Genomic DNA, 26,188 nt, shown 5'->3' on the forward strand with positions numbered 1-26,188 from the left:
CCAATCAGTGCCACAGCTCAAAACTGACTCTGGCATTTTCCCAAAGTCAGAGTGCTGAAATGAATAATGAATAATACCAAATTTTAAAGATTCAATTTATGTTAACTCCATTCTCAACTTAACTATCCATTCTCTAGTCCTTTTTTAATTAAAAAACAGTGTTTCAGTTCCTACATTTCTTCAAGTCTCACTGGAAGCAGTACAAGAGATAATTGTAATTACCTACTGTGTGTGTTCTCTGAACTGCACACATCCACAATACGGATTTTGTTCAAATAGAATGTGATTGAGATATACATATATAGATGTATATGTATGTGTGTATCAGAGCTGTGTATTTGCCAGTCAGCTCAGCAATATGAATGTCAGACCAGCAGTAGTACTGGGTTATTACAGTGTAGCGTCATGTCTCTGACTATGATTTTGCATGTGACAGATGCTTAATAATTCATATGAAGTTTAACACAAATTTCTACAACCTCCCACATTGCTCTCCCAGCAATTTAGGAGTATTTACTTAAACCTCAGGGTTTAAGGAAATGATGAAGTTGTATCCAAACCTTTGAATTTCAAGGACTACTAAAGGTTCTTTGTTCTTTTCATGTGTCCCTTGCTTTTTGAGACCATCTATGTTTTTAGCATCTAGACATTCTGAGGCAGGATAATGCAAACAGCAGAAATGCAAATAATACAAAAGATATATAAGTTTGATTGTAAGAGCAGTATATTCACTTTCAGGAGAGTCTAAACAGCTGGCTGGCAAAGCTGAGCATGACACAAGCATCGCATGCAGTGCAGGGATGATGGGGAAATGCAAAGTCTGGTTAATTCACAATGCAGATATTCCACCCACGGGGAATAAGAGTTGATTATTTTAAAATATATAAATCGACACCATATTTCTGTTTGGAATTCTTATCCTTACTGTACCCAACTGGTCTGCTTCAGTCTTCTGCCTCTTTGGAGGATCAGTGATAAAGGTGCTGCTAACTGTCCTAAGTCTTCATATTTTTGCATGTGCTGGTAAATACTTGTTCACATATCAACAAATGAAGTTCCTGTGCTCTGGACCATGAGAGGTTGATATGAAGGCCATTGTCTAGTTTATCTTTCCAGCCCTGTAAGGTTTCATGGGTAGTAGGATAGACAGTTGCTGAGCTGTCTATCAGCTATCTATCATGGGAGCTGATGAAACTATGTGAAATTTTGCATCTGAGCTTCTTTAGGTTTTATTTGTTTAAACTTAAGCTTGATGCATAGTTTCATTAATCCCTTGAGTTCAGCTTTGAACAGTTGAAGGCCACTCCACACATTGGAGAACAAGCCGATTTCATAGAGAGGAGGTAGGCTTACCTTTCCAGAAAAGAGGGAAAAGGTTTGATTTGTGCTAAATCTATGAAATCTAAGATATGGGGCTACTTTGCATTTCTTATGACATGCTGTTCTTTCACTCCATTTCAGCATTTCTCTTTCTTACAGAATTTTTAGATCAACTTTGTTTTCTTTAAGCACATAGCATTTGAGGTAGTTTGTGTACAGGTGCAAGATGCAGGGTCTAGCTGCTTGGAGACCACCTTCTCTGTCATTTCTTTCATTTCTTACCAAACTGAAGTGTGTATATTTTATTCAGGTGGCCCTTATTTTGAGTTCAAGAAGTGGTATGAGGTGGTAAAACATTCTTTGGATGTGGAGCAGAAGAAATTGGATGAAGAAAGAGCCAAGTAAGAGGTTTTTAAGTACTTCTTTTTTAAACTAGACAGTTCTACATGAACTCTTGATCCCTACAGAAATTTTTAAAAAGTTAGAAATTTGCTTCACATATCTATCCACCAAGCTTGAGTGAATAGAATGATTAAATCACTGTATTAATTTTCTATTTACACTCATAATGTTTATCCAGGTTATTAATTAAATGCTCACTTACTGTGAAAAATAGCTTATACAGCTGAACAATTAACTGATTACAGTAGATCTAGGCTAACATGCCTTGGTTTGCCTACTCAGAAAAATATTTCCTTTATATGTTGGAGGGGCAGTGGTTTTTAATAGCACTAAACATTAGATTATTTCAATTTTAATTTAAAACTCTATCAGTATTTGTAATAAGTTATTGTTCTTTTATTCATTTGGTCCAGCTTTCTTTTTGTTAACAATTCTTATGTCTCTTACTGGTAGGTATCTGTGGAGATGTGAAAAGCCTTTGTTCTATTCAGTCAAGAAAAAATCTAAAGTTCTAAAGAGAAGACGTGAGTAAACTTTGCTTCTTCCCAGAAACACAGAAATCTGCTCCAACTTTTCCCGTCATGGAAAATCTTCAGCTGTGACTGATAACTTTTACATCTTAAAATATTTTGTCCCCTCTCTTCCATCTCTTGGTACAATTAATGTAGTACTGTTTTATAACCTGTAGCTGGAATTTTTCAAACATGCACAACTGAAACTGCCTTTGCCAGTCTTCCTAACAGCCTACTGAACCATGTCTCAGAATAAATACTCTTGTCCTCATCTTCTCTAGTTCGCCTTTATATCGCTGTTCCTTGTAAGTTGTTGGTCTTCCATAGCTTTCCTTCTGTTTCCTCCTTTAGTTTCTTGTATGCTTTGGTATGAATATCCCAGCGTGTCCTTTGGTAGATCTTGCATGCCTCTCTTCTCTCCCACTCATTCTTGCAACCTTCTGTGGAAAGCAAGGAAGGCTTTACTTGCACAGCCAGCTGTATATGGTTGGAAAGCAGGTACAACTACTGTATTTTAGTAGCTCTGGAAGTACTTGTGAGAAGTTTGTGTTGACATAAAAGCAAAGTAACAAAACAACAAAACCCCAGTTGTCTGTAGAAATAAAGAAAACCAGAATTTTATTCAGCCAAATTAGATCTGGAGTTCTTCATTCTACATTTCATTTTATCCAGAAAGCAGCAGCTTTTTGGGAAGAGATCTATTAAGTGTGGCAAGTGGTACTTTTCCTTTTATATGCTCTTTCAGTTTCTGGAAGCAATGGTTCAGGGACTTCTAAACAAGTTGTATAATCCTCTTTGGTTTGAATTACACATGTTGGATATCTCCTTCAAGAATGCAGTGGGGTTTTTTTTAAGTACTCTTCAAAAGTCAGTTGGGATGATCCTGTAGTCAAGTAATAATCCATGGAAACCACGTTTGATGTATTTATTTCAAGCTTGATGATTTACTCAGATGCCCTTTAATTCCTGCATTTATAGGAAAAGAGATTCCTTTTCTGGCTCTGCTTCTCTTGGAGCTAGAAGACAACTGCTTAGATTACAGAACTTTATCATAATGTTGTGAGCAGGAATATCATATAATTATAACTGGGCAGGATTCATCTTAAAAGAAATGTACCATAATAGAGACAAACAGTGCTGTAGAACACTTATGTGCCAGGTACAGACTTTCAGAAACCTTCCTAAACCTTTGATTTTGATCATAGATTTTAGTGTCATCTTGAAGATAAACTTCCCAGTCCTTGGATTATTTTAGGAGGTTTTTTCTTGTTTTTTTTTTTTTTCTTTCAATATATGAATGAGTTTATTTAAATACAGCTCATAAAAAGAAGTTAAAGCTCCAGCAATGTTTTTAACCTGCTTTTTATCCTAGGTAAATAAGTCATAGGCAGTCATACAGTGTTTGCTGATCTAACATGATACCTTCTTTCCCTTCTCAGCCTCAGTAATTTAGGAAAGCTTGTCATTCATTCACTAGCAGTGGGCAGACATAGAGTGGGGTTTTTTGTCGTTGACGTTTTTTACCAGTTGAAATTTGCACCAGGAAAAGCTTAACCTTGAATCCATGTGTGTATGAATGTGCTTTCTATCAGCATAAGAATCCTGGTGGTATCAAATGGATTTTACAGGTTTTACTTGCATGAATGCTTTAGCGTGCCCCACTACTAATACCATTATATATAGAAGACATGGCACTTTGAATTATGTTTCAAAATGTTTCACTAAAACCTGTAAAGAGGGTGGCAGAGAACCTAGAGACTTCACGTATTTCTCAGTCTTTCATGCAGAGGTTTAAAGAAAAACCAAAAATTTAAAATGCACAAATATGCCATTTTCTTCTTGTATTAATCATCTCTAAACAGTATTCTGGTACTTGATACTTTTGAATTTGTTTCTTTTGTTTCTCTTTGCATAGAAATGGTTGTGAACTTACAAAATCAGTTTAGCAAGCTGTCTGGTTCAGTGCAACGTGCTGAAAAGCCAAATCCTTCAAGTTTTCAGTTAAGTTGGTCTGAAGAAAACACAGATGGGAGTTGTTTTCACGGGCATAGCCTGAAGGGAGTCTTGCAAGAAAAACGTGGTTTACTGACAGCCATGAACCCTGACTATTGGCTGTGTACAGTTAAACTATGTAATGAGAAGTAAGTATTCACATTTTTGCTAAATACATTTTGGAAAGCTCTCCTGAAAGTAAAGTCCTATACATGTATTTTTTGCAAACAGCAAGTACAGGGTGTGTGCAGAGCTATGTGTTCACATACAGTTACAATCATTTCTAGAAAGGGGTGTGTGAGGAATGGATAGTCTTGGACTGTGAGTAGACAAACTGTAACATGAAGAGTGATCAAAGTTAGCTTATGGGAAGAGAGGAGACAAAATCAACAACTAGAGTCACATGACGAGAGTAGCAGCTAGGTGCAAATACTCACTTCATTTCTTCATAGTGTTTTATAAAAATACTTGTGATGCAGCCCTGCAGAGAATGGAAACACAGTCCCATTCCTCTCGTCCCTGGCCTCTAAAAAATCTACAGAAAATTAATCATTGTATCTAAATCACTATACTGATTTTGTGATGGTCATAATCACATTGACTTCTGGATCATATGCCAGACTTTGGTTCTGCCATTGGTTGCATTATGAAACCCTAATCCAGAAGAGGAATGTACAGTGGAAAAGATAACTCTGTAGCTGGCTTGGATTCTCCTGAATTTCTCATGTATGCTATTGGAAAGTGTGTTTTTGGAAAGGAGGTTGGGTTACATTCATGTGAAATGAGATTTCATTTGTCTATTGAATAACATGTGAAATCTTTATCTGGTATATAATTTGAAATGGTATTCAGAGATCAATAGCCCCTATGCAGTCTTAGTGATACGGCCTTGATTTTTAAAACATTAAATTCCCCTTGAAAATAACTGAGTTTTACAAGTATGCAGTCTTTTCTGTCTTTCTGTAGATTTATTTGCTTATCTTTATTTTCCTTTTCACATTACTTTTCACGTACTCACCGTGACAGAAATGGGTTGGAATAATGTAAGCACAGTGTTACATTACAAGGGGTTTGGTTATATGGATTCATTCTTCTGTATGAATAAGAACCTTTTTTTTTTAAAGGGAGTAGAGGCAATAATCCTTTTACCACAGATTTGCGTAAATCTTATGTACACATTGAATGAGTGGATATTTCAGTGTATGTTTGTGTGAATAATCTTGCATGCAAAGTCTGTTTTTAAGCCTACATTTTCATATGTAATATATTAAAATGTTAATGGCAAACTGTCATAGCCTTCATGCGGCAAGACTGGAATTTAAATTCTTACTGGTTAAATTTCCCATTATATCATTTGCAATGCAAGTAGTTAAGTATACATCTGACACTTACTTAACGTTGGAAAACAACATCTATTCCCTCAGATATGAGGGCTTATCCTCTGTGTATGTAGAATAGAACTAAAAAAAACCTTACAAATTGTCTTTCTCTAAAAATCAGCATGGCCTAACTGGACTGCTAAAATGCTTTATTCCTGGGACTAAAATGTGATTACTGTGTCAGCAAAGCTGAGATCAGTCAAATGGTTGGTGAAATGCTTTTACATTTTATTTTAAAACTCTATTTTACTGGATCCTACACTGATTTGATATGGAAGTCTTTAGGTGACAGGAGTTGTACTCAATGTTCCTAAAGGTCTTTTCCAACTAAAGGACTGTATGATTTTGTATGTGATGAGGTATTATAGTGTGTGAAAAATGTGGTAATGCTTTTAGGGGGTCTGAGGTAGGGCAGAGGATGGGATGCATGGCATGAGAGACCTAGTTCCAGATTTCCAGTGTGCCAGACTTTGGGAGGCTTTGTGTTCCCTGAAGTGTGGCTTGCCTGGCACTCAGGACAGGTCTGGCTGTTCCTCCAGTTTGAGGTAAAATGTAAATGTTTGCTGGGCCAGAGGGAGCGAGCAAATGACTTTATAGTCTAGTAATTAGCACACTTACCTGTAAATTGGGACAGACAGATCCCAGTCGTTGTTCTGGTGAATATTTAAGACAGCTGCTCTGAATCAGACATGGGGAACATTTTAAACTGCTTCTCCACATCCCAAGGCAGTAACTAGTAAGTTAGAAGATATATAGGATTTATAGGTGAATATAGCACCTGGGCCTCCATATCAATGTACAGTGTTTTTATTTAAATATTGAAACTTTGTAGTATTTTAAACTAAATTTGAGGTTTATCCAGTTTGGTGTTTCTCCAACCTAAGTTGCTGAACTTAATGTTTACTGAGCTATCTCTGCAGGTCATCCTCTGCAGCTCATCTTTTGTTCCTTCTGACACTTGTTACCAGCAAGTCTAGTTCTGCCATTTTCATTATATACTTATATATCAATCACCTCATTATTTTCATTAACATTTTCACCATGAAAGCTACAAAATAATGAAGCAGAAGGCTGCTATACCACTAATTAATTTCTGTTGACCTCATCAGTGTTTGCCCCAATGTTTCCTGTTACTCCATTAACTTAACTTAGCTTTTCTCTCTTGTTTTCTAGACATGTAATTTGTATTTAGCACATAAAGGCAATGGACAATAAATGAATGGGTTGTTATCCCATGACATAGTGTCAGGAAGATGAGAGGGGAACCCTATGGAGAGGGAAGAACAGAGTAAAGAGCCTAAGGTGTCTGAATTGGATAGTCTTAGAAATTTAAAAAATAGGGTGAGGTAGTAATTTTAATACTTTGCTACATTTGCTAAAAGCTGGAAGAACAAACAGTGATTCCATTTAGTCCTGAAAGGCAAAGAATGTATTCTTTGTCTGGCTGAGTGACATCCTGATTCATAGTGCAAGAAGCTCTAATGGCTTTTTCTTCTTATTGTGATTGCACCAGCTCTGAAGATATCTTGGTTCAGTTGTACTTTGGTTTTGCAGGAGTGGATCACTTCACAGGAATCAACAGTGTAAATTAGAATCATGATTTATGCTGTTGGTAAAATGTAGAGTTTGGCTCTAATTACAGTTTAATATATTTAATACAGTTTATGTATTTAATATACAGTTAATATATTTATACAGTTAATATATTTAATGCAGTTTAATGCTAGCTAAATACTAAATGCACTTGTAATTTAGGGCTTTTGTTTTCTCCCCATTTCTTTTCAGATTGTGTGGTCATCTGGCTCATTACAAAGACGTGGAGTTTCCCCAGAGTTACCATTTTGTACTAGGGTTGTTCTCCTTTCTTCTGAGGATTCAGCCCTCTTATATCCATGATGAGGTGTGTATGATAGAACACAAACTTTTTAATAAAAAACTCTATAAAAAACTAAAATACAGCAGAGTCCTACGGAAGTAAAAAAGGCCTAAGACTGCTAGTATTAAAAACATGTAATTTAGTTGGTTTGATCCCAAACCATCGTATTACATCTAAACTTGCACTGATTCTTTTGTCTCATGGACATTTTTTTGTTAAGATAGTAGTGCTGAGATCTACTACTGTACTTCAGTTTTAGTGTCATTTTATCTATAATTTGTCACTGATACTGGGAAAGGAAACTGCCAAGGAAACTGTTAATTACCATTTATTTTATAAATTTGCATCAGAGACAACAGGAAGCTGTGAAATTACCATTTTTGGGGGCATAATTGTACATATTTTAAGTGTACTGGACATGACAACATCTAATTACATTGTGAGATTTTGCAATTAAAATAACTATTTTTTTACCTACCATTGTATGACAGTAAATTTATTTCTAGAAAATAATGTTTACTTTGTTTTTAAATACTATGTTAACAAATTAAAAAAGCTGTGTGTTAATGTTGTCATTGCAGTGAGTTTTTTCTTTATTATTTCTAAAAAGCATTCCAGTTGTTCTGGAACAACTCTGACACAGTTTTCTACATTTCCTTGCATACTGTATATTTCCCAGTCTTTTGTTATGCCAGAGCCTCTCATTTAGGTTAACACCTTTCAGGTCCACATTCCACTTCAGGCTTCACAGATTTTGCAGATACTTTTGTACCTGGTATAAAATCTGATCCTATTTCTTGTGCAGCGGTAACTGCCAGGTCCTCCTGCCATTCTTCTTTTGCAAGGCTACTGTTAAAGCCTTGAACTTCTTCTGGGCACTTTATAACCCAGTATCTTCAGCAGCTTGTGCCCTGGCCATTCCACCAGTTTCTCATGCTCAATCTTATTTATGCACCGTGTTTTTATACTGTCACAGATGACATGTGAATGAAGTTGGGTGCTGCCACTACACGGAAGACTCCATAACAATATACATACATATGTTGAACCTAGATGCTGTGGAGATACCCAGATGAATAATGCTGATTTCAGCTGAATGAAATTAAAGTCATCATTTCCAACCATGAGTACAGAACTTACCAAATCTGTTTGTTCAAATCCAAGACCAACAGCTGTTTCTAAACATTATTATAACTAAGAAAAACTGTGCCTGCAGACTTGACAAAGAGTAATGACTTTCTCCCTGAGCAGTCAGTGAGATTTAATCTGGGAGGATAATCAATTCAGTGAGTAGATTGCAAAGGGTTTAAACCATGAAGTTGTTTAAAAATCGAGAATGATAGGAGAGGTGATGTGCTCTATCTGTCTGGAGCAAGTGATAAAGTGGTATTTTGCATACAAGTAGGGCAGACAGGACTATTAAAAGTGTGTTTTAACAGTTACATGGAAATACAGGCAAACCAGGAGGCTTTGCTGGCTCAGTAGAGGCAGGAAGAATATGGTGTCCTGATTTGGGGTGACACAAAAGCACAGTTTGGGTGAAAGCTTTTACTTTTTCAGGTGTTTTACTTAGTTATTGAAGCACAGGGATTTAAAGCAATGGTCCTATAAAGTGACTAACATGCAGGTGAGCAGGCATAGTTTTAGCCATACAGAACTAAACTGCTTGATGTGGGAAGAGAAAAGACACTGAATTATTACTTGGTGTGTGTGTTAAGAGATTTCGTAAGTGGGCACAGTGCAGTGTGTCTAAATCTATTGCCATGCTGTGCTAGATACCTCAGACTTCTGGTGAGGTGTGTCTGTACTGATGTTTACATTAATGGACTTGGAACGTAGCAGTATAAATCTCCTCTTGTGTCTGGTGTTTGTGTTTTAAAATTAGCCATTACCTATTATGTTTGACCTCACCTGAGTGAATTACTAATATTTGTAAGTATTAGGTAAAATTATTCTTTGTACTTTTCCAGATGAGTATTTGTATCAGTTAAAAATCTACAGAAGTGTAATATACATTGTCACTCTTTTCAACAGTGAAATGACTGAAAGTCTCATTCTTTTTACTGTAATATCTATTAAAGTTTTGAATTAACTATTCAAAAGACACCTTAGTACACATTAAGGATTAATTTAATTCAGAAGTCTTTATTTGAAGGACTTACGCACTTAATTATAGGTATACTTTTCTCCTAAAACTACTGTAGTAGTAAAATCTGAGCTTCATAAATTAAAAACACTGTGCTCATTGTTGCATTGTTACAAACGTAAGAAAGCTTCCTTAGATGTTAGACTAAATTAAAGCTGAACTTTAATAAACTGACATAAAGCTTGCAGTTAATCATCAAGAGCCATGTGCCTTCTGGACACATAGGCTAAGAGTCAGATTTAAAATAAAGGGTGTGGCCCAAAAATGCTTTTTGTTAGTTCTATCCAGTTTAATCAATCAACTCTTGTGTTGGAGTAGTGGTGTTTAAGAAGCTGACGAGCCCCAGGAGTGCCTTATCTTCGCTGAGGTGTAGCTGAGCTCTGCTGGGACAGCTGCAGTGAGTACAAGCCGGAGGCGGAGCCGCGCCGGCCGAACAGACACTGCGGGCACAGCCGAAGGGCAGGGTGTCTGCACAGCCCAACACTCCCCATCACCTCTCGGCTTGGAAGTTACAGCTCCTTTCTGTAACTATTTGCTGAAAGTGCCCAGGTACTTTTTTGTACTTAATCCCGTGTAAATTTTGAGTAAAAGAGGTTCCCCTTGTTTAGTTTCTTTAAAATTTGAATGACTGTTCTTAAGTATATAGATAAAGGCAAGTGAGAATAGTTGAGAAGAAGTTGAGAATAAACTTCTTAAACAGTATATACTAAGAAGACTTAATTAATTATTAACTTAGACAATAGCAAATCAGTTATTCTAAGACCTTTATGTACCTTCTAAAGTGAATTTTCACTTTTTCTTAGTTGATATGTTAGGGGAAAAGTGTGTTTAAATGGGCAAAAGTAACCTTGCTTTATGAATTCTCCTAAATGCAGCCTTTCTGTTGTTTTGGTGGAGAAATATGACAGATGTCTCATTTTCTTTTGAAAGGCACGACCTTGAGCAGAATTGGTATATTTACCCTTACTAGTTTTTCACTACCTCAGTGTGTCTGTGTTCTCAGTATCAACTTAGCCTCATTCAAATACATTTTTCTTTAAGAAGTTTTTGTTGTTGTCCAGATATGAAGGTGTCTGACTTACACAGAGTGAAGGCCCTGAACCTGATTTAACCAGAGAATGAGAATCAGCAAGGCCCAATGCCTGTAACCAGTGTTAGTCTAATTTGTTTGCCATAGTGTATTGCATGGGCTTCACTGCAATTACGTCTTTTCTAACCCATTTTTAGCACAACCCCTGAAACAATGATGTGGAGAAGATGTAAGAAAGCTTCGTGCAGTATTGCAGGCAAAGCAATGAGTATCTTGCTTCCTCATAATGTCTTGGAAATCTCAAAAGTCCCTCAAATGACTTTTCTCCTGTTTTGGACAAATAAGACTTCTGCTTGTTCTGAATAAAAATACAGGATCTTGTAGTAAGTTGTCAAGAGGATGCTCTTGCAGGGCTGGGAGCAAAAGAGCCAGGACCCACATGGCTTTTGGGACAGGTAAAGTCTGGATATGTTAAATCCCCAAATAAGATGTCAGCCCCTGTAGATCATCTGTCCTTTCCCCATGACAGTTTGAGTAAGTTTTATTCTTCACAGGCAGAAAAAAGTCAGGATAACTCTCTGTAATGAGTCTTTTATTTTGATCCAAAATGGAATGGGCTTCCCAGCACATATGGTTGTACATATTTCCTGGCTGAGCGTGTTCATATGTGGGTTAGTTACAGCAGTGTCTCTCACTGCATTTGTCCTTGTGCTAAATGCAGGATGTTGTTTTCCAGCATCTCCTCCACAGTTACTGGTCCTATTGCTCCTCATGTGTGAAGCTATTTGTTCCTGGTCAGGTTAGATGAGGGAGAGCATTAAGGGGATGCCAAGATGTGGAAACAGGCATATGTGAAAGATCTCTCACTGCTCCTTTTGCTAGGATGCTGCTGAAATGGTGAACAAGAGTGAGTAAGCATTACCAGAACAGGAGATGGAAGCTGGTGTCCTCACCTGAGGTTATTGCTGCCCTTGTACAACTGCTAATGGCAGCATTTCCAGAGCCAGAACACACCTCCCCCACCTCAGCATCTACATTCTGCCTCCAGCAGTACATCAGCTGCTTTTAGAAGAAAATACAAGTACTTTCCTCTGGTAATCTCATGTGGCTGCTGTCTGTTGTAGAAGCACTCTGTGTGTGCTCATAGACCACCCCATTGTCGCAGCAGTGGCTTTGCTCTCCAGCTCCAGACCCTGCTGTTGCATCCTGACAATGCCACCAAGCATGTTCAGTGCCTGTGTTGTGATCCTGGGATGCTTCTGTCGTGCTGTGTTGATATAAAATTGTGGCAACCATTGTTTCCTGAAATGAGACCCACGCCATTCATAACTCCTAACTGGGCAGCTGCATGAATTCCACGTTGCGGAGCAAAATGGGTTGGGCAGGGAACAGCAGCAGCAAAGGACCTGCACACGCTGTTCTCTCACTACACCAGTATGGGCCGTCTGGCAGGACCTATGGACACAGCAGTCAGTCCCAGAGGAAGCACAAAATCGACCAAAGATGATAAGTGCTCAGTGAAACCAGATGATATGCTAAAGATTTTAGCATCAGTAAAATTTTAGGTTTCAGGCTGACTTTTTTTTAATATGTAGACTGCTGCAAAATTGGCGAATTTATATTGTAGTAAATTCAGTGTCCTCAGTTAGTCTGATGGAACTGTATCTCCTGACCCTGAGTAGTCAGTATCTTTTTAAGAGTATTTACATTATCTTTAGGGATTAATGCAGAATCAAAAAGGGGAATCTCTAAGGAATGTTTGCAAGATTGCATATAGGGATATGACTGAAGTGGAAAGCAAACTGTTTCTTTGTTCGATATTTTACACATTGTGCTCTTGTTTATTACTGTACCTTTTTCCCTTCACCCTTTGCCATCTCTTTATTACAAGGCATTTCCATCTTCGTTTTCTGCTGTCACTTGTCTATTCTTTCCACTGTGCCTTCTTTTGCCTCAGTTTCCCCTGTTTTTCTCTTTTTTTTTTTTTCTTCTTAAGCTCTTTGTTATCTTCAGGTTTATTCTGCAAGGGTCAGTGATCAGCTTTGGGCTCACTTTTCCAGGTCCTTGGTGACCAGAAGCCAAGAAGAAGCAAAGCAGAGAAGGAAAGTTTGCCTGGTGTGCTGTGTAATGGAAAGCATAGGAGCTTCCCTGCTCTTTACATCCAGCCCAGCTGCTGTATCTGAAGGTTTCAGATTAAGCAAAAAGTATCTTGTTTTGACTCCCTGCCGTGTTTTGTGAAATCAAAAGTACTGCCACAAACCTGATGCAACTTGTTTGTTTATTACATAGGTGTGAATGACCAGAGCATGTAGATGATAATTATCAGGTATGAGATTTTAAACCCATATTTGTTAGGTAAGTCATAACAGTAGCTAATTCTTGTGCAGGATAAATCCCAGTTTCTCTACACAGCAATGTTAAAAGACAGACTGGGAAGAGGGGCAAGCATGATGGGACAGTGCTCAGCCTGATAGGTGCTAATGATGTATGAGTGTGGTGGGGTTCCTTGTGTGTTTTGAGTGGGATTCATTTAAAAGGAAATGAATGTGTGAAGAAGGGAAGGAGAATGCTGAAGGAAGGATTGAGGTAGAGAGAAAGGTTAAGGGAAGGGCGTGAGAGGTGGATGAGAAGAGTGAGTTTGATGTGAAAGGGCTGAGAGAAGTAAGAAGTTGGAGGGAAGGCCAGTCAGCACAGGGCAAGGGAAGTCCTGCCAGAGCACTGCCCCACCAGGCTGGCATGGCTTTATGCCCCAGCCAAAGCTCTGCTAAATCCCTTTGTGCTTCTTGCCTGATTTTACTTGGTGGTGATGCAACCCAGTTAGTGACATCACATAAATACACCTACAAGTGGTGTTGCAGAGTCTAGATTGTGACCGGCAGATTAGTCAGTGGTGTCACAATCCGGTGTTTATATCATTGTCTCCTGAATGTGGAAGTGATTGCTATGGTGATAACCAAGTTTTCATCAGTGGATCAGGCTGTTAAGAAAAGGCATCCCTTTTGCAGAGATAAACAGCTTTGAGTTATTTGGAATAAAATCATAGTAAACTTGAGTTAAGTAGAAATATCAAGTGTGGCACATCACTAAGATTTTAGTAGTTGGGGTGCTATATAAACATATAACTGAACTCCAGCACGTCCTGCATCTGGGTCACCTATGGCTACAGGGCAGTATTATATTTTATTGTTAATGAAAAGTGTGCACCTGTGCTAAAAAGCAGCCATCACATCTGCATATCCCAGAATTCTACAAACAGAAGCAAGGAGTATGAGGAGTGAATAGAAAGACAGCAGTCCTTCCCAGTACTTGTGATTTTGAGCTGGTTTTGTAATTTGTATCAGAAATGAAGCAAGTTATACTTGTTTGGAAAAAATGTAACTTTTCAACCTCTTAATCGGGTGATATTATTTTTTTCATATGTGAGATCAGATAAGAAATTTCTTCTATGTAATCTTGAATGAGATTTTAAACATGGGTTCAAAATATAGAATACTTTTTACTGCATGTCCTATAAGAACAATTTTACATCAGTTCATTTCACTTTGTAGAGCAAGATCTTACTTCAGTAATGGTATTTATCTTGCCATCCTAATGGCGATGTTTGCAGATCCAAACAAAGCATTTTCTTTTTACAACACTAACTGTAATCCAGTCAGAGGATATTATGCAACTTCCAGGATTAGACTCTTAGTTAAAGTTTGTCTTCAGTTTCATATTTCCTTCGGTTGGCTGGTTGAATTGTTCTTCTATAATTTTGGAATATATCCTGTACAAATAGGGAAGAGATTTTGACCTAGAAGGAGAGACCTCTTATTAGTGAGCACACTTTTAAATTACAGTAGCTATCTGAAGCATCTTGACATATGATAGATAGCACTGTTGCTATATGGGTTTGATTCAACTTGTTACTTAGACAAGCAACCTTCCACCCTTATTTCTCAAGGAGAAACTCAAGATCTTTCTGATTTAACTTCATGCATGTAACTTTGGATAAATCTGATGTTTGCAATGCTGCTGCTGGTGTTGCACTGGAGCATTTTGGTGCACTTTCAGCATTAACCACATTGTAAGTGTCCCTTGCTCCCCAAACCCGGGTTCATCTGAGAGGCAATGAGTAACGCATAGATCTGCTGCCCTGTAGCAGCTGGTGCAGCGCTTGTGCAAATTCACAGAACCAATTAGGTTGGAAAAGAGATCTGAGATCATCGAGTCCAAGCTATGAGCGAACACCACCCTGTGAGCTAGACCAGAGCACTGGGTGTCACATCCTGTCTTTCCTTAAAAACCACCGGGACAAGGAGGCCATCACCTCCCGCGCCACCGCATTTCAATGTCTAATCGCTTTTTCTGCAAAGAAATTCCTCCTATGTCCAACCTAAACCTTCCGTGGCGCAGCTTAAGGCTACAGTAAAGACAATTCATATGATTGTGGTGAGTTTAGATTTTCCTAAAACTGGGTGCAGTACACGTGAGATAAATGAAGTTACATGGGAGGGGAGAGAGGAAGAAGGGAATCCCATTTTTAGAAGGATCCCGGTGCTCCCCGCGCAGGGCCGCTCCTGGGCTGTCCCCTCACGGGCTCGGGGCTCGCTCCGGGCCCGCGTAGCCCTCACAGCGCCGGCCCCGCCCCCGAGCCCGCCCGACCAATGGGGGCACGGCAGCCCCGCCCCTCAGGCCGCGGCAGCCAATGGGAGGCGAGGCGCGGCGCGCGTCCACCTGCGGCTGCGGGAGCACCTGAGCGGGCGAGAGGAGCCGACAAAACCCGTCGGAGCGGCGGGTGTGCGGCGCTGCTCCTCCCGACCCGCCCGGCCAGTCCTGCCGCCCGCTGCCTCCACCAGACATGACACAGGACTACGACAAGTGAGTGAGCCGGGCGGGGGAAGGAGTACCGCGTCCGGTCCGACCGGTGCTGCCGCCCCGCCGGGGGGCTGCGGCGAGAGGGGCTCGCCGCCCGGGGGCCGGGCTGGAGAAGCCGCGCTTGCGGGGTCCGCCCCCCTCGCTCCTCTCTCTCGGAGGAGTACCCGGAGGCTGCGGCGGGGCGGTGCGGAATGGCGGGGGGAGCGGGGGCTGAGCCCCGGGGGGAGGCCCGGCGGCGCAGCGGGGCGACCCCGGCGGCCACCCCGCCCCGCGGGGCGAGCGCCGGGGCTGGGCCGGCTTTGAAACCCGACACCCGCAGCGAGGCGTGGGGCCGCCCCCCGCCCCGGCGGGCCGCGCCTTAAATGCGGGTGGCGGCGGCGGCCGCGCCGTCGGGAGGAGCTGCCAGGCCGAGGGAGCCGGGCTGAGCCCCCGCGCCGCTGCCCGGCGGCCGCAGCGGCCCCCATGGACTTCTACGAGGCGCATCCCTCCGGCAAGGTGGACTTCGGCAGGTAAGGGCGGCTGCCGGCCAGCTCGGCTGCGGCGACCCCGGAGTAGCCGAAAGTGGGTCCTGAAAGAGTTAAACTGAGCTCGAGGTGCGTGTGTTCTGTAACTTCGTGGTTTTGAGTACGAGACGTCGCCTTCAAGCGGATCCCGGGCTGTGTTTAATGACTCGGGTCTGTTGCTGCACTTGTCACCGTGTCCATCTGCTGACGGTGGCCGTGGACGCCTAAGTGCCAGAAAACGGGGTAACTGAAGTGATTTGATTTCAAGAACCGATTATAAGATTTCTATACTTTGAATGATTGGTGACTCAAATGCACTCCTTTCCTAGGGAATGTGTAGGATTTTAAACACAACTTTTTGTTTCGATATGCTACTTTCTAGGAAGAGGACTCCAACGCAGCAGTTCACTAACTCATGCCTCTGATTAGGATTTTTCATAGGTGTTTTTATTTCCAGTGACACTTAGCAGATGAGGCCGTAGCAATTTGGGTACCTGCACTTTGCTTTTCTGGCACGCAGATGCCGGTGGCAGAGCTCCTCGGTGCTGCCTCAGCATTGGAGGTGTGCTGTGTGCAGGAGCAGGCACGGCACGGCTGGGCAGCTCTGAACGTCACCGGGATAACCGAGGGACAGCACGGCTGGTCCTGGGTCAGTGAAGGAAGGAGGAATAGTTTCTGTGGTCTGAACACAGAGCATCGCAGGCTGGGGAAGCCTCATAGGCAAAGCGAGAGTCTCTACCTTTTGTAGTATTCCTCTGCTTCCACTGTGGTCACGTGGAAAGTAAAATCGGGAAATTATTAGAGCTGCTGTATGGAACTTAATTTTCTGCCTCTACTGGACTTCTGCTACTCTGTGAGCAGATCAGCATGCCAGATACCTTCTAAAGCTTAGGAAACAAATATGTGTTTGCCTTCTCTTATTAATATGTTCTCATTTTCCCAAAAGAAGTTGTGAATCTAAAGGAGTGAGTTCCTGCCAAACACTGCTCTTTTCTTGATAATTCTGCACATAACTTTTTTCTATGCTTCTTTAGTTACCTATAGGGCAATGTCCATTGAATTTGGGTGTTTCAGTGACGAAGAAATCATACAAAAATACATAGGTCTTGCATTCACTACACTTCCAGTTGTTTGATGCTTTTGTTCTCAGTATTTTTGGTTCTCAGATGATTTTCCTTTCCCTTGTGAGTATTGTGTTGCTGGAGGGAATCAGCTTAGTGATCTTGTGAGTTCAGCAGGGCTGACTTAGCCCTTCAGCTTGGCGGGGATGGATCAAGGGAACTGCACCCAGGTTATTTCAGTTGCCTTGTTCTCTGTGAGTAAGTTTAACTGGAGGATTTTCCCACTTGTTATGGATATTTTGAAGGTTTCTTTTGTCATACTGTATAGCAGGAGCTTGTACTATGTCCCTAAAGAAAATTCCGCTTTGTCTTCTCTGAGTCTCCTCACTTTGATAGAAAGTAGCTGTCCTCAATACCAGAGATATCTGCATTTGTGTGTGTCTGTGTCACTGTGTACACAAATACGGGTGAAGACCTAAAGAAAGGGCTTGGTGCAAGAACTTGTCTCTTTTGTCATTTTTGTTTGCTCTTTTTCCAACAACATAATACTGATTTATAGCCACGAAGTGCTCTCACAAGTCCTGGAAACTCCCACTTGCTTTCAGTGCCTTCAGCTCAGCCAAGCTGTCCGATGGCAGCTCAATGGGGTGACTTGTGTAACTGATAAAGCGTCGAATGCGTAATTTGCTTTGCAATCTTTTTGGTAGAAGGTGGTGATAAATGTAGGATACTGCTAAGCTGATTATAGTGATTAGAGAATTTCACAACTTTCTATTTCATAACTTTTTGTATTTGTAGTATATTTCAGTCTCTGAATGTATCTGGGTAAATAGATGAAAAGAAGGATTCCCTACTAGGGAGAGGATGTGAAGTTCTTTTTAAATAATTACTTTTCTATTTTACCTATGGCCAATTCCTTAAAAATGTCAAGTTTAGGATTACTAAGGAAAATCAAAAAGCCTTTCCTTCTCTTCTAGCCAATCTGCAGTAAACTAATGTTAAACTTGCAATGTAAAGAAAACTGAACTGGTTTAAAAGTAAGGTTTAAACTTGAGCTTGAGCTGACTTAAAAGGTGAAGCGTATGTTGTACCAATAGAACCAAAAAAAATACTAAGTTGTCTAGGCTGGCAGAACAACATTTTCTACACATCTTACTTTTGTCTGTGGACAGAATGTTCAAGTCATTGTGGAGTTTGTTGGCTCCCAGCAATCTCCAAATGTTCAGAGTAAATATATCATATTTTTTATAGATATACTATAGCACAAAGGGACTGACTCTAGATTTTTCCTTTTTTCTTCACTTATCTGAGTGTGTTTCAAACTAGTGTGCTGGATTATTTCAACAATAACCAGGCAGTAAGTTTTGGTTTCTTATCAGAAAAAAACACTGCCAAATTGATTTGAACTCCCCTTTACTGATATCCCTATATCATCTGTAACTTATCAATAGCTTCTAGGTGGTGTTTCTAGATATATTCTGAGAGTGAAGACACTTGAAAGCACTGGAGAAAACAGATGTTTTGTTAATGCACATTTTCTAGTTCCACATAGGAGCTAGATCAGGTTGTAGCTTGGCAGTATTGCATAGGATGTGCTGGAGGCTTTGTAGGTGGTTGGCTAGAAAGTGTGTAACTCTTTCTGGGTTGGATTCAGAGCATGAACAGGTCAGTTGTGCTCTTACATGGCTTTGTCTTTTTATAGAGGCTGGTGTAATTCATCTGAGTTTGGTCAAATTAATCCTGATTTACTCTGAGCATGAGATCAGAATTAAGTTTCTGGGCTTTTTGTGTTGACTAATCCTTGCAGTACACGGAATCAGAATATGAACCCCATGAAACTGGGGCAGCTAATTTTGAAGGGCTTTAGGAATGTTTCTCATGTGTTCTAACAGGTGGCTTTTTTATTTCTTCTTTTTATGATTCAAGTAAAAGACCCGTGTTGGTTCTTCAGAATGACTCTCTCTACTCTCAGAGACGTCCTTACACCAATGAAGATGAGGCCTGGAAAACTTTTCTTGAAAATCCCCTCACAGCAGCTACCAAAGCTATGATGAGCATCAATGGGGACGAAGACAGTGCAGCTGCCCTCGGACTGCTCTATGATTACTACAAGGTAGATTGATGTGGGTTTGCTCTGGTAGCCAGCAGAGCTCGTGTTCCACCTGTGGCAAAGGTGTCATTTGCTAGAGGATTTTACAGACGCTGTGAACAGGTCACAAGGATTTTAAACAACTTGGGTTTTGAATTGAAAAAAACTGTCTCTCATTCTGAAAATTTGTTTTATGTTTACCTTTGTAAAGTAAGATCTCTTAGATCTTGATGGAAAAGTTAAGTAGTACTTTGCTACTTTTCAACTTGAGTAATGCTTTTTCTGTTGACCTCAGGCTCTTCAAGAGGCAATGTGTTATAGAAATAGTTATAAAGAATGGCACTTTAGGACTGTATCTCAGTCTGAATATAAATATACATGGAGAAAGAAACTCCTTTTGTTCACATGATCCCTATTTTGGTGGACCTTTGGCTTTTGCTGAGGGTTTGTTGTGTTACTTTAGGCTCAGCTGATACTAAAAATTCTAGGTTTTTGGTGGTATGTGGGGCAAAAGTGTCCACCTGAAAGAGTTGCTGTCTGCTTCCCTCTAACCCTCAGTGAACTTCAACTGCTGTCATCTGTTAATCCTTTGATAGCAGTGATTGTCTTCCCTGGAGTTTGTGGTCTTCTCAGAAACATGTGCCTTCCTAGATGCTCACAGCTGAACTGAGCAGTCAGAGTGTTCTGGTCTGCATGGGATGCATATTGCTGAGCTTTGTTTCCTGAATACCAGAAGTATAAGCTAGGGTAGTTATCTCTAGCCAGGTCAGTGGAGACCAGCAGGCATTTCCAGGCAGGGAGGGGTCCTGCTTGTGTTGAGACGCTTGTGTTATGGTGGCCTGGCTCACCAGGTGGAGATGCCTGTTTTTTCTTTGCTGAGCATGCAGGAAGGCCAGGAGGCTGACTTGGCTCTCCTGCCTGGCACTTTGGCTTGTGTCTTTTAAGAGCAGTGAGTGCAGTTGCTAGCCTCAGTTATGTTCTTCAAGCACTAGGAGAGATTTCCTAGTGCAGACAAAACCCTTGCCTGCCCTTTTAAGAATTGAACATGTCTTACGTATCAAAATATTCTTGTAATGCTTAATATGGAGATTAACACTCCATGCGCACACGACAAAATGCCACAGACTCACTGATGTGGATGTTATTCAGCTAGTTTTGTGAGAAAACTGCCTTTCTGCTTTGTGTTTGTGCTTTCTATGCTTTAAAAAAACTCATCAATATGCTTTCACCAGAACAATTTTAATCCATGAGATCAATTTTGATTTCTAAACCTGTAGATTATAAAAAACAATGTTGATGTTGATCCTTTGTGCTTGGCAAAGCAGAAGCGATTTGCTGTACATTAAAGCCTAATTCAGGGTTTCCTCTTATGTTTGGGTATCTGTGGGTGTACAGAAAAAAACTGATGGAAGAAGAGCTATTCTGCACACTTGGGTAAAGCAGAATGGCTGGAGATTGAAAGATTTATTGAGGGCTGTTATGGAGTAATGTTATAGAGGGATGATGTTGAGGCATTTCTAATATTCCCCGTCTGCATATTAAAGGCTGCTGATGAGATCACCTTCCTATAAAAAAACAAAGCAATAAAACAAAAAAACCTTTTGTTTAATTCCGTTTGACTACTGAACTTGCTCAACTGTGGTTAATAAGGCCTTATAGAAAATAAATTTTTTATAGAAGGTCTTTTGGGGGTGTTGGCCAAATGCAGCTTGGAAAACCCTTCTTTTTCAGTGACTAGTTAGTGTTGGCCTCTCAGCAGTCTCTAGCTGGAGGTTCTCCAAACTTTGCTGGTTACTGTGGGAAATCTAACAGCTCTGGTGTTTCTGGAGGTTCCAGGTTATATGTAAGAATGAGGATATAGTTTTCAGCTGGGGCTGTGTAGAGAAGAGCACTATTTGTGCTAGTGTGCCCTCAGCCTTCGTGTTCGTGCTGAAATGGTGGTTCCCCAGGCTGGCAAATGGAGGCAGGATCTGAACAGGCTTTGGTGAAGGAGAGTGGTGGGAGTTCACTCCTCCATACATACACCAGAAGATGTTTGCTTTGCTCATTCAGGAGGCATGATGAGGGTGACAAAAGTTCTGGGCCTTATGTGTGGGTTGGCAGGAGAGCTTGTGTGGACTTGCTATGTGGCTGAGGGGACCTGAGTACCACGGGATTGTGCCAATAGCTGCAAGAACTGTTTGGGTTTCTGGGGTGCTGATTATGTGCTCCATGCAAGGAACTGAGCCACCACAGCTCCAAGAGTTCACAACCTCCTGTGTGCCTTGGCCTTGCAGTGCAGCCAGGAAAATGGCATGTGTGTGGGCAAGGTGACTTGTTTGATTGATGTTGTGCTTTCAGGGCAAATCCTATCCGTGGCATAAAATACAAGGAGCAGTACTGAGCAGTCTTAAATCCAGAGTGCTGATTACATTTTGTTTATGCAAGGTTTAATACAGTTTGGGCCAGTGTGTTTTGTGTGGCCGTGCACAAATATGAGCTGTAGTATCTCAGTGTGCTTATTGGATGTGGTGCTCCCCAGATTCCCTGATCCATGAGGAGAAGGGGGAGCCTCAAGTAGTCTTAGAGAAAATGGCCTAGAGAGCACATGTCCTTGGGGAAGTGGCTGTGGAACAGCATCCTTTCACAAGCTTTGAGCTCGTCCAGCAAGCTGAACTCTGCCAGCCTGCAGAGGAGAAAACCTGCACTGCCAGCAAACTTGGGAAATCTCCTCTTGGTCCTGCTCACCCCAGTACCGGTGCTCCAGCCGTGGATGGATGATTTTCTGCACTGGTGTTCTCACCACCTGGTGCTGGCAAGAGCTCAGGGCTGACACAGGTGACTGAGTTGGCTGCATAGGGATCCGTGGGGCATCTCCTGGGGTTGGCCTGGCATCCCAAGGCTATGTGAACATGGTTTAAGCTGTAATGCAAATAATGTCTGGCATCCAAAGCAAGGCTTCCTTAATTCGACCAAATTTTAAGGAGCTATTTTTTTTGAATGGGAGGAAGAATTGAATTATAGTATGTTTTAAATTTCCCAGGTTCCAAGGGAGAGGAGATCTTCAACAGCTAAGCCTGAGGTAGAACATCCTGAACAAGACCATAGCAAAAGGTATTTTTTTTTTTATTGCTTCTCTGTTTCCTCCCTTCCCTCCTAGACCATCAAGGCTGCTGAAATAAAGTAACTTGATGTGCTCTGGTGATGTGCTGGAAGAGAGAAACTGTTAGCTTTTACTCTGTGCCTCAGATTCCTGTGTTGCCTCAGGAGCAGGATGGGGATTGAACCATGGTGTGGAGAGTTGAGGCTTAAACTGCTGCTCAGTGCCATCTGTCTGCTTTTAGTCAGCCTAGCAAAAGCAGCTCTCTAACATTAGGCACAGCCTGGTAGTGGAGGCATCCCTCCAGGCTGCAGTCACTGGGGACACTTCATTTTTCATGCAGTTAATTCGTTTGCTCTCTGCTGAATTTTGTTCTTAGGTACCAGCAGTATTGCTGTTTCATGCATGGGCCAGTTGGGAAGGACTTCAAAATGCTTATAATTAGGTTCTGTATTGTTTGGGGACTTCTTTTTTATCCTCTGGAACTTCTCTTTCTTCCCCTACCTGCCTTCCCTTGCTTGTGCCTCCCAAGCAGGTGATACTGATGAGATGAATATAGCAAATGGGAGGTTCACTCAAGCCAGGCTTCCACTCCTACGATCCTCTTCCTTTGGACAGACTAGAATGCATTAAGGACCTCAGGGGAGGTTTTGTGGTCTGGCTGAGCTGATTGAGTGACTTGTCAAGAAGAAGAGGCTGTTTTTCAGCCATGTGTTCCCACTGCTCCTCTTGGACCAGATTGAGTCCCACATGGAGCCATCACCAAACATGGAAAGAAAAGGTGTCTGGTTTTCTGTCAGCCAGGCAAGCTGAACTGGCTCACCAAGAAGGCAGGGGAATGTCAGAATTGGTAAAAGAAAGGGCAGGACCACTTTGTGGGGCGGGAGAAAGGAGGGGCAGGCTGACTTAGTGGCTACTAGCTATGAGGTCAGCTCAGCCACGGATTTCAGTGTTCTCCTGGCAGAAATGAGTGTGGTGGAGTGGAGAGCAGCAAGTTGTGCAAAGCACTCCCAGGAGTCTTTGTGGATTTTCTTGGTGGTTGTGCATGAAACGAGGGCTGTGACTTCCCTGTTAGTGGTTCCCAGGTGGTGCACAGTCCTGGGGCAGAGGACTAGTGACCTTGCTGTCAGTCCTCTCCCTCTGCCAGAGCAGCTCTGTGGAGCTGCCTGTGCAAATGGGTGGTGGGAAGTGCTATGTTCTGGACTGCTTTTTTCCAAGCAGTGAGGATCTGGGCTGTGAATCCTCACCATTTACTCCAGGGTAATTTGTCTCCAAGGTGGAATGGTTAACAGTGGGAGAGGAGTTATGGGGTTTTTTAATGAGTTTCTCAGGTTAGGATTGAGCTATTCTGCACAAGCAGGAGAGTTTGTGTCATCTGTCGTTTTCCAAAAGGCTGAAAAGCTTTTCTAGCTCTTGTTTAATGAGAAAATAAGCTGTATTATTTATACCTGGGTTGGTTTTTTTTTTTGCCCTTTCAAGGAACAGCATCCCAAACGTTTCAGAACAGTCGCTCATTTCTGCTGGAGAAAACAGAGTCCAGGTTCTGAAAAATGTGCCTTTCAATATTGTCCTTCCACACACCCCTCAGATGGGCATGGACAAGCGAGGCCACCTCACAACCCCTGACACGACGGTCACGGTTTCCATTGCCACGATGCCCACCCACTCCATCAAAACGGAGACGCAGCCCCATGGCTTTGCCGTGGGCATCCCACCCGGCGTGTACCACCCCGAGCCGCCCGAGCGGGTGGTGGTCTTCGACAGGAACCTCAACCCCGACCAGTTCAGTTCCAATACCCAGCCTCAGAACTCCCAGAGGCGAACGCCAGACTCCACCTTCTCGGAGACTTTCAAGGAGGGTGTGCAAGAGGTACCAAGAGAGGCAGTTGTTCTGTGTGTGTGTCTCTTGATCTGGATGGAGAGATACGGTTCTGTCTTTAACTGTTCTTGTTACATGAGCCAGAAATCTGTCCAGTGGCTTAGAAATAGAAGACTTTCTCAGAAAGGTGCATAATTAAAACTTAGTAAATAAAACCTTCACAACATGAAATCATTATCAAAAGCAAATGACTAATCTTACTAGTGACAGAGGCTTTGGCTTGCATAGTGTGGAAATAGTTATCTCAATCCATAGAGCTGGGTTTTGCAAGAGTTCAGCACTCTGTGGTGCCTTTGCAGGTACCAAACTGAAGTGACTGTTTGTAAGCTTCCTTACTGCCAGTTTCTAGGTGTGGTGTGTGTCCATAGAAAACAGTTGGATTATGTAGGGCCCTTGAGTGAGAAAATCTGTAGGCTTTGTTTTATGATACTAACTGAAAATAGCAGCGTAACCATCTTTTGATTTTTAAGCCAAACCTCAAGGAGCTGTGTAGCTATGCCCTTTGTGAGTTGGGAAAGTGTTAAAATTTTGCCTTAAGCTGACTTGGAAGGCTTGTGAGATGTTGTGCTTAGTTGACACCCAAAGGTTTTGGATTAAAACACTGTTCAAGTGTCCTGTTTGTTAAACCAAAAATCAGTTGTTATCTGGTGAACAATTTGCCAGACAGAAGTTCCGTGCTAAGGAGTATATATTTAATATTGACTTTTCTTGTTGCTGCAGAGTTAATTTTTGTTTTGTCTGCTTTAGGTTTTCTTTCCTACTGAACTGAATCTGCGAATGGCCAACATGAATTCAGAAGATTATGTTTTTGACAGCATTTCTGGGTAATGATTTAAGGTCCCCATTTGCCTATATCCTCCTAATCTTAGTTGTCCGTGGGCAAGCAATACTACTCATGAAGTTTGCACCAAGTCACAGTTGGATTCTGGGGTGGGGGGGCTGTGGATCTTAAACCTATGATTATGTCTGCTTATTTGAATATCAGTTGAAAATTGTAGCTTTAAAGATACAATTCTATCTTTAATTTAAACAAATACTTCAAGAAAAACTACCTGGAGGATTGGAAATACCACCCAGCTTCATTTATGGTCCTTGCACCAAATCTGTGTCCCGTGGAAAGGGGCAGTGCTGTCTGGGAGTTTGCTTCCAGCTGTGCCCCCCTCCCTGGTATGCTTGTCTTGCTCTTAGTCTGCTGGAAATCTACAGTAAGAGTAGGAAAAATAATGTCTGAGCTCCAGAGAAGGGGAGCAAATTAGTTGTTTGATAGTTGCAGTTGACCAAGAGGGCGATGGCTGTTGAGTAGCTTATTAGCTTGTGAATTTAATTAAACTGCTAATAGATACTTTTCTGTTCGTTGAGAGCAGCTTGCTGCTCTCAGCCTGAATAGGGACCTTCCAGTCTTGCTTGCTGATGTGTCTTAGGATTTAGCTTGCCAAGAACTTCTCCTGAATGTTCATTCATGAAGGAAATGGTTGAAAAAGGGGCTCATCCTGTTTTCCAACTTCTTTGCCTGTTGATGGCTTAATGAGTCAACTAACGACTTTGGAATTTCTCCAAATTAAATGTGGAACGTTTAATCAGCTTTCCAGGAAAATGCCTTAGCAATCACTACCCTCTTCACTCTATAGGAATAACTTTGAATACACTCTGGAAGCCTCCAAGTCCCTGCGACAGAAGCCTGGGGACAGCACAATGACTTACCTGAATAAAGGTCAATTTTACCCAATCACACTGAAAGAAGTCAGCAGCACTGAAGGAATCCATCACCCCATCAGTAAAGTCCGAGTGAGTGGCAGCACCTGTGGTTTCTTGGGAAGGAGGGTGTGTACCATGGTAACCTTACACTCTCCCAAAGTGCAGTAATCTAGACCAGAGCATCAGCACAAAGGCCAGCTTACCTGTGCTCTTACGTCAGTGTTCGTTCCTTTGCTGTCCACCTACTGCCAGACCAACCCATCCTGGCTCAGACTGTTAAGAAGTGCTGTCAGCACTTGTGTAGAGGTGATGCAACACCTGGAATGAGATCCCTGAATTCTAGTTAGGAGAGCAGTTCTGCTCATCTC

General features: G+C 41.6%; 2 protein-coding genes across 6 annotated transcripts in view; both read left to right on the top strand.

Annotated features, from left to right (window-relative positions):
* TAF1B (TATA-box binding protein associated factor, RNA polymerase I subunit B) overlaps positions 1-8,048 on the top strand; it is a 45,489-nt gene extending 37,441 nt beyond the window's left edge. For both annotated transcript variants that reach the window (XM_088162396.1, XM_014894991.2), the window contains exons 12-15: positions 1,631-1,721; positions 2,176-2,246; positions 4,150-4,375; positions 7,391-8,048. In XM_088162396.1, the coding sequence (XP_088018522.1) occupies positions 1,631-1,721; positions 2,176-2,246; positions 4,150-4,375; positions 7,391-7,583 (581 nt within the window). In that variant the 3' untranslated portion in view covers positions 7,584-8,048. The remainder of the gene's footprint in view (positions 1-1,630; positions 1,722-2,175; positions 2,247-4,149; positions 4,376-7,390) is intronic.
* A 145-nt stretch (positions 8,049-8,193) lies between these two features.
* Positions 8,194-26,188, top strand: part of GRHL1 (grainyhead like transcription factor 1) — a 48,326-nt gene continuing 30,331 nt past the window's right edge. Inside the window, exons 1-6 of one of the 4 annotated variants that reach the window (XM_088162395.1) lie at positions 8,194-10,176; positions 19,005-19,191; positions 22,190-22,260; positions 23,726-24,116; positions 24,873-24,949; positions 25,754-25,910. In XM_088162395.1, coding sequence (XP_088018521.1) covers positions 19,126-19,191; positions 22,190-22,260; positions 23,726-24,116; positions 24,873-24,949; positions 25,754-25,910 — 762 coding nt within the window. In that variant the 5' untranslated portion in view covers positions 8,194-10,176; positions 19,005-19,125. The other 3 variants (XM_088162394.1, XM_088162393.1, XM_014894990.2) reach the window with 3 other exon arrangements.

Source organism: Sturnus vulgaris, chromosome 3, assembly GCF_052056855.1.
Source record: "Sturnus vulgaris isolate bStuVul1 chromosome 3, bStuVul1.hap1, whole genome shotgun sequence".
Classification (NCBI taxonomy): Eukaryota; Metazoa; Chordata; class Aves; order Passeriformes; family Sturnidae; genus Sturnus; species Sturnus vulgaris.